General features: G+C 55.8%; 2 protein-coding genes across 2 annotated transcripts; one reads left to right on the top strand and one right to left on the bottom strand.

Moving 5' to 3' along the window:
• Positions 1–249: 249 nt before the first annotated feature.
• ATG3 (E2-like enzyme) lies at positions 250–1398 on the top strand (the record flags this gene model as incomplete). The annotated part of the gene is made up of 3 exons (XM_028639148.1): positions 250–761; positions 811–1285; positions 1345–1398. The coding sequence occupies 3 exons, from the start codon at positions 250–252 to the stop codon at positions 1396–1398; spliced, it is 1041 nt and encodes a 346-aa protein (XP_028499055.1).
• A 3061-nt stretch (positions 1399–4459) lies between these two features.
• D7B24_004984 (uncharacterized protein) lies at positions 4460–6854 on the bottom strand (the record flags this gene model as incomplete). Its single annotated transcript, XM_028639147.1, has 2 exons — positions 4460–6549; positions 6788–6854. The coding sequence occupies 2 exons, from the start codon at positions 6852–6854 to the stop codon at positions 4460–4462; spliced, it is 2157 nt and encodes a 718-aa protein (XP_028499054.1).
• Between the last annotated feature and the right edge of the window lie 7564 nt (positions 6855–14418).

Here is a 14418-nt window from a genome sequence, read left to right as displayed (position 1 = left end):
ACGGCCATCAAGCTGCCTGCCTGACAATTGTCGCCTGCCGTGATCCAGCTGATCGCTTCTTATTGAGAGCCTTTCATCATCAAACATTGCAAAGGCTACATACTTGGCGAGAGGCATCCAGAGCACTACATAATTACAGAGGGATCCATCCGTACACGTGTTGCACAGCACGACCCCCGACACATCAGACCGATATCCTCCGTGTTGAACCCGAGTTAATCGATAGCCCTCGTCAACCAAGACGCCATCATGAATCTTCTGTACTCAACCGTCAATACCTTGCGAGACAAATATACGCCCGTAACGCACACCTCTACCTTTCGCCAGTCTGGTCAGATCACCCCGGAAGAGTTCGTTGCGGCGGGCGACTATCTCGTCTACAAGTTCCCGACCTGGTCTTGGGGTGACGCGGACGATGCGAGCCGGAGGGCCAGCTACCTCCCGGCGGGGAAGCAATACCTCGTCACGCGCAACGTTCCTTGCCATCGCCGGCTTAACGACGACTTTGCCGGCGATGCCGGCCACGAAGAGTCTGTCGTGGAAGGCAAATCCGGCGTTGGCGACGATGAGGATGGCTGGCTGCGGACAGGCGGCCTGGCGAGCTCACAGCCTCTCAAGGCACGGGATGTCAGGACGGTAGACGATTCTGGGAACCTCGGCGAGAGTGAGGCATTGGAAGAAGACGATATTCCGGATATGGAGGACGATGAAGACGACGACGAGGCCATCATCCGAGATGTAGGCACAGACGGGCACGACAGGTAGGTTGCCATCTTGCGCCGTGCTTTTCACAGACGCTAACCGCAGTAGTGGTCGACGAACATATACCTTGTACATAATGTACTCTGCATACTACCGCACTCCTCGCCTTTATCTCTCAGGGTACCTGCCCAACGGACAACCTCTCCCACCCAAGTCCATGATGGATGATATCGTAGGCGACTACAAGGACAAGACGGTCACACTCGAGGACTTCCCTTTCTTTGCCAACAATATCAAGATGGCGAGCGTGCATCCCTGCAAGCACGCGCCTGTCATGCGTACCTTGCTCGATCGCGCAGATGCCGCGTTGCGTATCCGTCGCGAGAAGCTCAAGGCTGGCAAATCTGTTGGCGGCGAGCAGGGGATGGAGGGTCTTGTCGATGAGATCGGCAAGCTCGATGTCAAGGCTGCAGAGGTGGTTGCTGACAAGGGCAACGACGAGTGGGAGCAAGTCGAGCAGAGCGAAGCCGATGAGCAGGAGGTTGCGATTAGGGTGGACCAGTACCTGGTGGTGTTTCTCAAGGTCAATATATTTACCCGTGCTCTGGTTATGGTCATCGTTTGCTAACAATTTTCTCATAGTTCATCGCCAGTGTGACGCCTGGAATCGAGCACGACTTTACCATGGGCATTTAGGCGTCGCGGGAATTACTGTGGGCTGCTGAGAAGGGGGAACGGACCTACTGGCTGGGAGTTCTGACTTGGATCACAGGTATGATGTGGGGAAGCGGACAACGGTATCGGGTAGACAGATGGAAATATATCACCCTGTTTCATTGTGAACCATACGGATTCTCGCGGTGGAACTGTTGTCACGTCGTGCAGTAGTGAAGTGTTGATATGTAATTGGATCTCGGCTGGAAACGTGTACGTCCAAGAGATGCCAATCCGGTCACGCTCATATGCACATACACTTGATAATTCCATCAGAGAGCAAACGGTTGGCTGGCCACAGTGGAGATACCATATCTCAGTCAGTTCAGGATAACCCATTGATTTAATAGGTCAGCTTCGCCACCGGTAGGTGTTATGGCCAATATCGCCTGCAAAAATGGTCGTAGTTGGCTGTATGGACTCTTTCCCCGTAAGCCCGTCCCATTACTAGAACCAACACGAGAGGATTGAGTGAGGTATAAGTTCACCTGACCATTGGGTATCGACCTGAGCTTACCATTGGGTCCGCTTCTAGTCTGAAGTCAAGCCCACCTGCTGCACCAATACCTTCTCATCTTACCCCCGGCCTCCGCTACTGCAATGTCAGAATCGAATGAAGATGCTCATTCTGTCTTTGGGAGGGGGGGGGGGGGGGTTGTCTTGGACCCAGATCCACACCTTGCTCGAAATCATGCGACAAGGAGTTAATCCCCTTTACGGACATCCCTACAACCCCATAAAGGCCTGCATAGTGAGATACAGGGCATGAAAACCTGCACTCATGCCCGTGTCCGTCCGACGAAAAATTGTCGAGAGCGAGCGCGAAATCCTGGACGCATCAGGGAGGGACGGCAACGGGCGAACACAAACAGTCACAGCCTCGTCCACTGCGAAGGAGCTAATGATCCAAGGTGTAATCTACGGAGCCTGAACAGTTCAGAACTGGACGCGCACCGCTCGCACCAAGGTCCCTTGTTGCTGTCTCGGAATTCACGGTATCGCTTGTAACACGGTTGACTGGAGACTTGATCAGTTTCCGATCCCGATAAGCCTAAACATCTTTTTGAGACCCAAGTACTCCTGGGTCTCAATTCTGCGCCTGTCCCTGCACCAGCTGTCGAAGAACCGCACCATGGAATCGAACAACATGGTTCGAGACAGGTCGCAGACCTTGCTCCATCGACTGGTTAAGTCGTCATTCTCGAAACTTTCGCCGGGCGTGGGTGGCTCGCACTCAGCGCAATTCCAGTTGGATGGCCATGCGAGCAGGGAAAGCAACGTCCGCCCATGCCTCGTTGGGTTCGCGAACTCGCTCATCCCTCCTCGTCGATAACTGAGTATAGAAATCTTCCAATGTGGCAGAGTAGCCGGCAGATTCGCAGACATCCAAGTAGAAAGCATAGGGACCTTGAATAGGACACTGGCGGGTGTTGAATCGTTCCTGGATTGTGGTGAACATCGCGATGGGAGGCAGTCCGAACTTGGCCTAAGGCCACTTCCACTCCATATTGTACGCGTAATCTGGGGATGGGAGGTTGCCCTTTATTTTGGCGGTCGCTTGAGTTTATGCAATGATAGGTAGTAGAGGCGCCGCAGCCCAAACCTGAGTCTGCCGCTTCCAACATCTTCCACCTCGCCTTCATCTACTGACCAACGAACAAAGTAGCGCTAGGCCTGTTCAGATCACACCCTCCTCTCCCACAATCAAGCTTACCTGCGCGCGAACGGCAAACCGGCTGGCAAAGCATACAGCTGATGAAGCGTGGCGGGAAACTCGAGCTGAAGAGACGGCCATCGTGCTCGCGTAGTGTCCCATCTCTGTCCATACCTTATCCTGATACAACCCTGGCCCACCCCTCCCGCCTTCGTTCTTAGTGGTGCCGCTAGAGGGTCCTGGCCCAGGAAGGCTCTCTCCCTAAACCTTGATTGCGAGGCGCATATCGTTTTGTTCACGCTCAGCTTACATGAGGCGCCCCGACTTGCTCATTTATCGGCCCCCCCCGCTGGGTGCCAATGGAACGACTGGCGTAACTGTGGGAAGCGGACCAGTAGCGGGTGCCCTCCCAGTACAATCTCGCCATACAGGCCTTGTTCCTCGTCTGACCATTTGGGCTCTTGGCGTTGGGGTCGCTTAGAGGGGTTGCAAGCCTTGGAATTCTATCACCTCATCGAAGACGAAGCTATCAGGTGGGGAGAGCATGGTGACGATGATGGGGAGGGGAAATAGCCAAAGGGGGGGCGCAAGGGTGGGTGGGAGGCCCGTTCCAGCCAGCCAGCCCCGACCACGGGGGCATGTGGTGTTTAGGTCGGACTGAGAGGAGCCTGTCGTTCCATCGCGGCCATACGGAACTCGCCAACTGTGGGGGAAAGACGACGTCAGCGTGCAGAACCGGCACTCTGTTGCGTGGTAGCACGACAGGTATCGTGTACTTGACGACTACTCTGTGTGACAGCCTCCGCGCGACTCGAGGTCTGCGGGAGATACACAGTGAAAGTCGGCTTTGCTAGGACACCGTGCCACTCACATCGCTCGATAGTCAATCGGTCCGCCCTCTTCAAACGCAAAGAGGAACCACACCTACATAGGTACTGTGATGAAAAGGGTTTGGACGAACCCTTTCAATCACCCTCGGCTTATCTTTGTGGGGAAAATAAGTCTCTTGTTGCGTGCGCGAGATGATTCACTTTGAGAACGCCTCATGCCAATCTTCATCCATTGGCCGTCTTTACTGAAAACATCGCAATCTGAGGTCTAAGGTACAGCTTGACAAGCACGAGAGTGCAGGAGTCGTCCGCCGAAGTCCGCCAGTCAAACAATGAAGCAGAAATCGCGATTCCAAGTGCATGCGAAAACTTGACCCAACTCCCCCTTCAAAGGCCCTTCGAAATGGGCCACAGCACTTCCAAACGCAAACGCCTTTTCTCGGAACTTGTGTCGAGCCAAGCTTGCCTCTCCCTTGTTATTACCCAGGCCCATGTCTCGTATTGATGCTCTTTCGGGCCACGGAATGATGTGGAAATCATGACTTCGTTGAATCGTTCATTAGTAGCCCGCCTGTCCTGGCATCTTGCCGAGTGAATGACCTTGACTTGCCAGAGGCAGGTGGTTGTGGCAGAATATCTTCTTCTGTCCGTTGACGTGTGTAGCGTTTTTCTTCGAGGCATCAATGTACTTTGCTGGGTCATCGTAGCTGTCGTATTGGCAGCATTCAATGTTCTTGAACCAGCGGTAGCCTGCGATGTCTGCGATACTCGCTCGTTTAGCCGGATCAGGGTTCAGCATTGACAACAGCAAGCGTCGCAGAGCGGGTGGGTTGATGCAGAGATCAAAGGCCTCAAAGAAGGGGTAGTCCCTGTCGCTTAGAACAGCGTCGGGTTCGGGGTGCTTCGCATTCCACTTGTCCCAGCCCTTGCAGAAGCTGTCGTAGAGGGGTGCAGCGCCACGCTCGGCTCTGGTCCAAATGTTTCCACCAAAGGTGAGATATATCATAATGATGGCTGTGCCCCAGACATCCATGCCCCGAGGGTCGTAGGATTGCTTTTTCTGCAAAACCTCAGGAGCAATGTACGGCTCGCTGCCGCAGATGCCTGGAGAACACATACGTACGTCAGACATGTTCTGGCCGCATTGCCCGCCGGCTTCGCGAAGACCTGGGTGGGTTCCAGAAAAGACCTCCGACACGCCAAAGTCTGTGATCTTCACCTTGCTTCCGTTCATGATGAGCAAGTTCTCAAGCTTGATATCGCGGTGAGCGATACCATTGCTGTGGAGGTAGTTGACGCCCTGCACTGTCTGCTTCCAAAGACAGAGACGATCTGTCGCGCGTGCAGGGTCCTTGAGATGCCCCTTGGCGATGAGCTGGTACATGTCGCCGTCTGCACAGTGCTCCATCACATGGTTCCAACGACCATGATCGGTGCAAAGCTGAATGGTTTCGACAATGTTCGGGTGATGCAGGCTCTTGGCGATGCTGTATTCCGACTTGACCTTCTTTTCGTACTCCTCTGTGGTGTCTGACTTACTCTTGCCGCGAAACTCCTTGACAGCATATAGCTCACCAGGGAAGCCCTTGCGACACATCAGAGTCACTTTGGAGGTTGCCCCCTTGCCGAGATGCTTTCCGTGACGGCCAAGGAGCTTGTTCTGGTACTCGTACTCGGAGAGCAGATCGGCTGTCTCGACGTGAAAGTCGTCCGGCAGGCTGATGCTCAGGCGTCGGGATTTGACTCCAGTACCGGCATCAGGCATCATGGCCCATGGCGATCGCTCAATGTGGGGGGGATGGCAGACTTCGTCGGGCACGATGGCGGGCTTGCTGTGCCTGTCAAAGCTGCGACGACGTGCTCCGAGGCCGAGAGCTGCCTTCGTGGAGTGCTTCTCTCGGGCGGTACCGTTGGCGTGCGCAAAGCCAATCGCACGCCCGCGCAAGGAGAACCCGGTGGAGGCGCGGTTCTTCTTGAAATCGTTCGATGACGGCATGGTGTCTGTCTGGGTCTTACTAGTGTTCACCATTTCCAGGGTCGAACCCGGCGACGGTGGGCTGTTTGAGCGAGTTGTTGTGTGTGATTGATTCATTGAATATGTCCTCCGGGCCGCGGTAAATCTGCTTGACTCGTTGACGGTGGTGTCAGATGGCCCTTCAAAGTTGGGCATGTTAAAGCCCTTGGCCTCCTTCATGTCAGGTTTCGGTCCTGTAGTGTTGGAATTGGACCGCTTGAAAAGATTCGACATGCTGCGTTTAAAGCTACTTGTGGAGGCACCAGTGGGTCGTCGAGACAGAGAGGTGGCGACCAAATCTTGGTCAGCAACGGGTTGTTTTGTCGGTGACCTCGGTGTCCCAGCAGCGCTGGTAGTGGTGAGATCGGGCGAAGGGGTGGAAGCCGTGACCAGAGGGGTGGTGGGGTGGTGGTGGTGGTGGAAACTCTGCTTATCCGGGGTGGGCAGCGTGGTGAATTCCTGCGAGTACCTGACGCTGACGGGTGTGACCGGTTCGTGGTCGTTGGGCGAATCAGTTCCAGTCTCGTCCCCTTCGAGAATCGGACTGGCCAGGTCGTTAGGGTACTGACGAGGAGAGGAAGACAAGGCAGTGATCGTGTTTAGCTTCTGACCATTCGTGATTGGAATCGGTTGGCCTATAAAGGATGCAGATACATTTGTTAGGAGGAAGGTTCGAGCGGAGAAGGGATTCGAGATAAAAGGGAAAGAAGGGCCAAGGCGGAGAAAGTTGGGAGGAACGTGGGAAACATCGATGACATGACGCAGGGCTGGGGAGCCAAGCACCGAGGCAGGTTGGCAGTGTGCGAACTGGCGAACAGGGGGGCGTGGTCTACTGGGGTGTGTGGCAGGAGGTGCACAGCGCGAGCAACGTACCAGAAGGAGGGGCAAGAGAACGAGGCGGCGCCTCGTTGGGGGTAGTGCGAACTCCCGAGACTGCCATTGTTGCGGTGGCGCAGATGTGCAGGCCAGAACTGATCTGATCTTCTTGTCCGGCCCTGCCTGTAGCGGAGATGATTGATTGAGCGCGCGCAAACGTAGGGTAGGGGGATTCTTTGCAGCGCAGTCCGGCACTGTTCGTAAGGCGCACCAGGACGTGGGGCGGCGTGACCGAAGCTTGGACTAGTGTTGGGCGACGCTGGCAAGCCGCTAAAAGAGCAGTCTGGTGATGGTGGGAGGGGCGTCGCTGTTGCCGGCGAAGTACGACTCAGTTTCTGCTGAACGGCGTCGCAGCGCAGTGCGACCGTGGGCGGATTGCTGGGGAAAAGGTGGGTGCAGTGTGCGACGTGCAGACCTATCCCATTGCCAAAAAATAAATTCAATGGCTCCTGCACAGCTGGGATGTGCCAGTGATGCAGTTGAGGATGGAGGTTTATGGCACCTGGTCAGGTAGTTGTGGATTGGTCGGTGTCAGGTCAGATATGGCGTGCAGCACCGTGAGATCCTGGGCAGCCGGAGCGTGTTGAGCTTGGCTGTGCTGGGGACGCGTTGGGGGTTCGAGTCGACGGCACCACGTCGTTGTTCCCATAGGAGAGATGGCGATTATGAATGCGAACCCGTCCAATCCGACGCTATCTTGGGAATGAGAGAGCTGGCCTGGCGCAGTCGACAGGGGCAAGGTTCGTAAAGCTGACGTTCGGTTGCTGGTGAATGAGTATAATAATAGTGGTAGGCAGGTAGGGGGCTTGGGGGGCCTGGGGTCGACGACTGAGAGTGAGAATGGATGTGTTGAAGCCTCCTCCGGCGTCGTGGCACGGCAAGGGAACGAGGAAGGAGGAGAGGAAAAGGAAGAACGACGGGAGACGCAGAAGCCCGACTGTAGCGAAGACTGAGAGCGAGGTGAGCGATTAAAGATGTCGGGGAAGTGAATGTCATGTCACCAAGAAGCCGCCGCCAGGTGCACCCAGTGGATCTAGATCTGATGCTGAACCTCTAGGTGGACACTGGACGCCTTACTGTGTTGAGCACCCCTGGGATGCCTACCCGTCGTCATCTGGCTCGGCTTAAAAGGCTTGTGTTTTGCGAGCGTCAAGAGCGGGGCGGGGCGACAGGGACCATTGGGGGGCAGGAGCCCATGGACAGGGAGCCAGGGGCCAAGGGGGGGAAAGGCCCTGGGGGGTCAGACAGGCACGGTGCGGATTTCGGGGACGGGGAGAAAGCAGCATTGCCAACATTGGCAGGAGCGAGGGCTGGGTGAATGAGGACACCCAGTTGGGTCGGTTTGAGCCACTCGCACGAAGTGAAAGTCATCTAGGTGGGGGGCATGACAAGATGTTCATCTGCAGTTCTGGAGGCGCATCTGGGAAGGAAGGAATGTCCGTGGCGCTTTCGGTGCAGCAAATAGGCCTCAGTTGTCTCCGAAGTATCCGCTACCTTGGACCTTGATCCGGCCCTACTTCACCTGGTCAGTCTCAATCGGTCTTGGCAAACCTCGACTCTCCCGACGTGATTGACTTCAAGCTGCCAGACCAGGCTAGATGTCTGACCTGGGCTCGACCGCAGTGAAACAGCGCCCACGACAGCCGGGGACTTCGTTGTCTTGCTCTTATTACCTTATTTTGATGAGCCACCTGGGCCTCGTGGCACTGCGTGTCTTCTTCTTCTCCAACCTTAATCACGATCGAGGACGGTACATAAGCTGTTCATGTAATGGATCGGAAGCAATCGATAGCGGCGCCTGCACAACCCCTTGCCTGTTATATTTGGATGCCGCTGGCCAGGCAGACCACTAAACCCCAAGCACGAAACATCTGTGCAAAAAACCTATGGACGCTTCAAGACCACAGTGCAGATCGAAGGAAGAGGGGGGGTTGTTCTCCAGCGACTGGCGCCGAGTGGTGGGGAGCATTGTGGGGGAGATGATGCCATGCAACCACGGCCTGGATTCGGCTTGGTTCGTCTCCGGACTGCAGGAACCAATATAATCATCGCGACATCGGGGCAACACTGTTTATCCCTTGGCAGCCAACATGACGGACGTTTAAGGGCGGCAGGACTGACTTACCAACGGAAGTCTGCCTCTTCCATCACGACAGGCAAGCAAAGCGCATCAGAAGCATTGACGAGCCGCGCGAGTTGTGGTGCGAGATGCGCCATGCTCGCAGCTACCTTAGGTCGCTCGCGCCGTTTGGACCTGATTGGATTCCCACGGCTGAAGCGGCACCTATCGTCGCTGACCAACCGTCCAAAAGATGATCTCTTCCCTCTTCCCCCCTTGAATTGACCAGATGCTTGATTGTGGCTTGGTCAAGGCGTCCAGTCTTTTCTTCCCGTGACAGACCGATAGACAATCATCAAGTGGTCACAAGCCAATTAATCATGCGACAAACCTATTCAGGCTTACATATTGATCACGACTCGACTATCCGCATCTATCATCAAAGAGCCCCCTCGTCGCGTACGATAGGCACGCTGCCTGACCGTTGCCGTGATCCGTCACCGACCCGCTCATCTGCAGACGTCAGAGTTACCCCCTTGTATGTGCTCTGTGATGTGTGCCTCTCATTGAAATCCATTGCAAAGCCATAACTAGATGATCTGTTGACATCGATCAGTCAGCATGGACTCCACTGCTTTGGCCATTTTGACCCTGCGAATAATGTCTCACTATCAAAGGCAATACAGCCATGAGAGAGCGCCGCAACACACACTGTCACGAACACGGACTCGGGCGAGGGAATTGCCAAGCACCGAGGACTCATAAACAGGTACGCAGGGAATTTGGGTCGGCATGCCATAGACAAGACGCAGGGTACGTCATGTCGTGGCCCACGATCCATGGTGTGGGTGCAACTGGCCGCCTCGTAGCCTGTCAAGGAGAATACGGGGAATCGGGATCTCGTCATCATTCACGGGCTTCATCCCGTACATACCAGCACCAGTTAGATCAGCAGAAGAAAATACAGCCTTCATTAGCATAACACTGATGCACGGGTGACTAGGTAGGTCCGCCTGCCCGCAGGCTACTACAGTCAGCCCTTTCGAGTCGTGTAGTAACATTTCTGTAAAACGAATAAGCGGCCGGGCCGGAATCTGAGTGATCGAAATCTTGGGGTTGACTGTGCTCCCAGGCAATAAGACCTGCCAAGCAAATAGGGTCGGACAAATGCATAACGATGGTGATCTCTGCGAATTGGACGACTGACTCGTGTTTCATCGAGCGTTTTCCCCCACGCCCTGTTGCCGTCGCTCTCAACAAAACCCCATGCGCTTTTGATCATTTCATAACGTACTATGGCGGACCCCAAGTACATGGGCGGCATGTATGGTAAACATCCACCTTTCCTCATCCCGGTTAACGTCCCGAATTTCCCCGCGATCAATGTGATATTGGAGAATTGATGTAGGGGGGAGGAGCGATGATGATGCAGGAGACGCCCCTCGCCTTCAGGTGTGACTGCAATCACCCGATCTTCCACTTCCCGGGGTAAGCGCACATAGCTAGAGTTGCGCTGACTTGGCGTGTTCAGCTCGTGCGAGGTAAAAGTAGCGAGGCCCGGGCCATAGAGCAAGGCGGCGAGGCCTGCTTTTTCGATATTACAACAGCCTAGAGCTCGCGCCCATTCTGATGATCAGATGATTGAGGAGGCCCACGACACCTGGTACCATGTACTTCTTCCACAAGATTCTCCGTCCATAGCTTCGAGAACGCAGTGCTCGGGAACTGGACTACGGGCCATGGCGGCAGTAGAGTTGGAGCCGTCAGCCCATTGTTGCCCGCCACCACTGGATCAGCTCGCTTGTCGGGTTGGGGCAGCTCGGGAGGCACCGATGGCAACGGAGCCTTCTGGAGAATAAGCTTCGTCTGGAACGGCCCATCGGCCGACACCATGAGATCCGGGTGCCAAAGGCCTCTCATGAGAACAGGTCATCAAGGAATCGACACCCCCGAAAGGTGGACCTCAGCTTTTGAGGCATGCTACATCGGGCCGGTCTTGTCGCCATGAGTGGCACCGAAAGTCTCAAGGCGAACTGAAACTCACAGCCACCCTCTATCACCGCCTAGGTACTATACACAGTCAACATGGAAGGTGACGTGGTCTAGTATTTTTTTTTTGTGTCGAAGCCAAGGGATGGACAAATAGTCAACCTACCCATAGTTTAGCTGACCTTCCAGTGCGAACGCAGATTCGTCTCGTTTTTATCATTTCATGGTCAAGACTCGCCTCGCCTCGCCTGGCTGCGTAGCTCAATTGACTTTCCACCTTCAGCATCTCACTGCTCTTCCCCATGGAGCGCCAAGGATAACCCAAGCCAGAGAACCACGAACTTCATCGCGCTTCATCACATGTAAGTACGCCGGGAAGTGGCATATATCACGGGCCACAAGTCAGCGCTCAGATCGGGCCCCGACCAAACTCCTCACCGGAGATGTCTCACTCCTCACCATGCGCCCGCTGCAGAACCTATCCGGAAGGCCGACACGGGGAACGAAAGCATCCCCTAAACGAGCAAGCAGGCGGACAGAGACAGGTTGGACATGGCATCGCTTGTCTACATAGCACTCCAGCCAGTGCTTGATCTACGAAGAGTTTCTGTGAACACGATTTTCCCCACGCGATGTTTTACTTCGCCAAATGCGTCTATCTGCAATTCGCACAGAGCGCGGGCGAGAGCGCGTGAAGCAGAAAACCTGCTCGTGCGCGTGACGAAAGCGCCCTGGCCAACGGGACTGCACCATTTGCTTCTCTTCGTCTGCCTTTTTAAGCAAGTCACGATGGTAGGCCGTCTTGGCCGCGCCTAGACGCCAGATCAAAGTGCGCAGGCGGTCAGGCCCGACCTGCCGAGTGTGGCCAGCCGGGCAGGGGCTCGCGGTGAAGGAGACCGAGGTAAGCGCAAGTCAGCCTGGGGGAGGCGCTGGAACTGGAAGGTGAGCAGGCGGTCAATGTATCTTTTTAGGTACTCGCTGGAGGTGTTGACCGTATTCATATCCAACATTGGCTGCAAGTGGAGAGGCGGCGGTGAAATAGGAAATGAGCCAAGTTGCGGACGTGGAGCTCGAGAGTGGCCGACCAAACGACCCCAGAGCTCCCTCGAACGGGCTCACAACCTCAGGTGCTGTACGCCTCGTTTACCCCCATGGACCTCGTCAATTGACGACGGTTCTCCACCGCAGATCCAAAATTCTATATGTACTCGATGGTCATTCGTCAAGCTCGGCTGTGAGCCTCGGGATCTGTGCACTCTTGTCGTTCCTATTTTATTCGTGGATTGAAATGACCGTCCTGAGGGTTGACCGGCATCAAGCCCTCCTCCGCGAGCCAACTAGGGGCTTCTTTAGATGGTGGAGTGAGTGCTTCCCGAGACCTCCACAATAGGTGAGGCGGCGTGAACAGTCAGGTTTGGTTTGCAAGAGAGCTGTCTCCCAAATGCGGTGCTGTCGAGCCCCGGTCCATCAACTTCTAGACCCCTATGGTAGCAAGTGCACGGCCAGACATAGCATTCACGGCAGCGACAGCGATAGGCGGTCTTCGTTGCTTCTGAAGACGGACAACGAAGTTGAGCAAATGAGATGAGGAGCAGGAGCTGCAGTGCCAGCGCAGGAGCCGCCACCCCACTCTATCGGGGCAAGACGAGCTGAGGGCTGCCATCAATGATCTGCGGGCTGCGCGCACACGCGGCGGTTGATAGTTTGCTGGCGGGCGAAACGGTGGGTCTGGAGATCAACGGCAATACCAAGCAGTGAGTGAGTGTCAGGGGAAAGATGGTGTGTGAATGAAAGGAGAGTTTCATCCCTCTCTTCTGTGCCAAGAGGACGAGCTGAGGCAAATCAGTCAAGAAGCAAGAACCACATGTAGGCTCTGCGTATCGAAGATCCCAGGGAACGGATCCAGGGGAGGGCGGGCCGTAGTCAGGTGGCGTCTGGGTTGCCGTGCCCTGCAGGTCCTAGACAGCGATCCAGCTTGCCAGGCCATTCATTCAATGTACTGACTGCTGGATGGGCTTCAGACCTGTGCGTGCCGATGAAACATGGATCGCGGGACGGGATCTGGGAGGCACTGTAAACGTTGTCCATCATGGGTCGCTAGGTTCATGACGAACGTATGGTGCTCCAAAGACGAAGACGAAGACGAAGAAGAAGCTCACAAAGCTGCACCCCTTCCGGCTACAGCTTGGGGAAGCTTTGCAAGAAAGTCGGGGCCTCTTCGCCGTAATTTGCACGATCCGGGCTTTCTCATCCACGTCGCCCTCCCCTCCCCTCCCCTCCCCTCCACTGGCGACTCCTCTCTACCCCCTCTGCCCCCAAGAATAAACCCCATCTCCAATTCACCCGATTCTTGGTCGGCTGCCACGGGTGCCTACTCATCCCCCTCCCCTCACACTACCCAGCCAGTCCCGTTTGGGCTCACACCAGACGCGGCGCAGATCCAGGGTCCAACCGGGACGGGGGCTGGTGCTTCCGCCGTTCTGTATGTCTGGGCACGGCGTGCCATGTTGGGGGGTGGTGCGTTGCATTTTTGTTGCTGTCAAATGAATGGCCTTTTCCCATCCTGAGCTGATGGTCGAGTGTGCCACCCCTTTTTCGGTGCGCTGGGCAAAAGCGCAAACATGCCATGACAAGTGACACCGGATACTCGGTGAGATGGAGATAGCGCTCCTTGCCTTTAGCCAGTAACAGGCGGACCATCGCGCATTTAGTGACGCGGTGGAGACCGGTGTCAAAGCCTGCAGGTCGCGTGTCACAAGGCAAGAGGGGAGAGAAGACAGAGGGAAGGCGAGACAGAGCCCGCCGAGGCAGGCCGGTAGCGGGACCAGCGAGCGCCAGCAGAGCCAGCAGCAGTGGTGCGTGGCAGGCATGCGAGGCCAGTTCAGGCGGTAAGGGCAACCGTGAGACCCCCCGCCAGCTACCCAAACAAGAAGCGACGAAGGGACGAGAGACGGGGCCCCTGTGCCTTGTGCCTGCCCAACCCTGGCCACTTCTCTCCACCTCACTGGGTCGGGCCCCATGCCCGGCTCGACTCACGACAACTTCGGCTCTTTACCTTCCAGACCCCATTTCACTCGGCTTCCCACTTTCCCTCCATCCTCCATTCTTCTGCACACTCTACCCGACGTCAAACGCTCATTGACTCACGACACCCATCTGCCGCCTCAGTTTCAACACGTCGAGCTCGACTTGCCGGCCAGCACCTCCTTCTTACTCATCCTTGTTGACGAGGATGACCGCTATCGCGACTTCTCAACATTCCGCTTCGCATCCATTGACAAGACAGGTTGCGTCATACCTCTGAGAAACACCTCCCTTTGCTCCCTCCGCTGCCACTTGTCAGCCAACAACCACACCACAATCATTGCAGGTCCGGACCGTCGTTCACGCGTCCACTTGCACTTGCCGCCGTTCGGCCGTCTCAGTTCGAACACCACACTTTCCCCAACCGACCCATCCGCTACGAGTCACTAGGCCGACCGCGTACCCCAACCCACTGTCACCTTCGCCCCGACACGTCGTCAAAGATCGTCCCCGGCTCCCAATGGCGTGCATCGGCCCCCTTCCTCACTCATCGTCC

This window comes from Verticillium nonalfalfae (genome assembly GCF_003724135.2).
Source record: "Verticillium nonalfalfae strain VnAa140/NRRL 66861 chromosome Unknown scaffold_3, whole genome shotgun sequence".
Lineage (NCBI taxonomy): Eukaryota > Fungi > Ascomycota > Sordariomycetes > Glomerellales > Plectosphaerellaceae > Verticillium > Verticillium nonalfalfae.
Note: the sequence above shows the minus strand (reverse complement) of the source record. Positions and strands in the feature narration are given on the sequence as shown.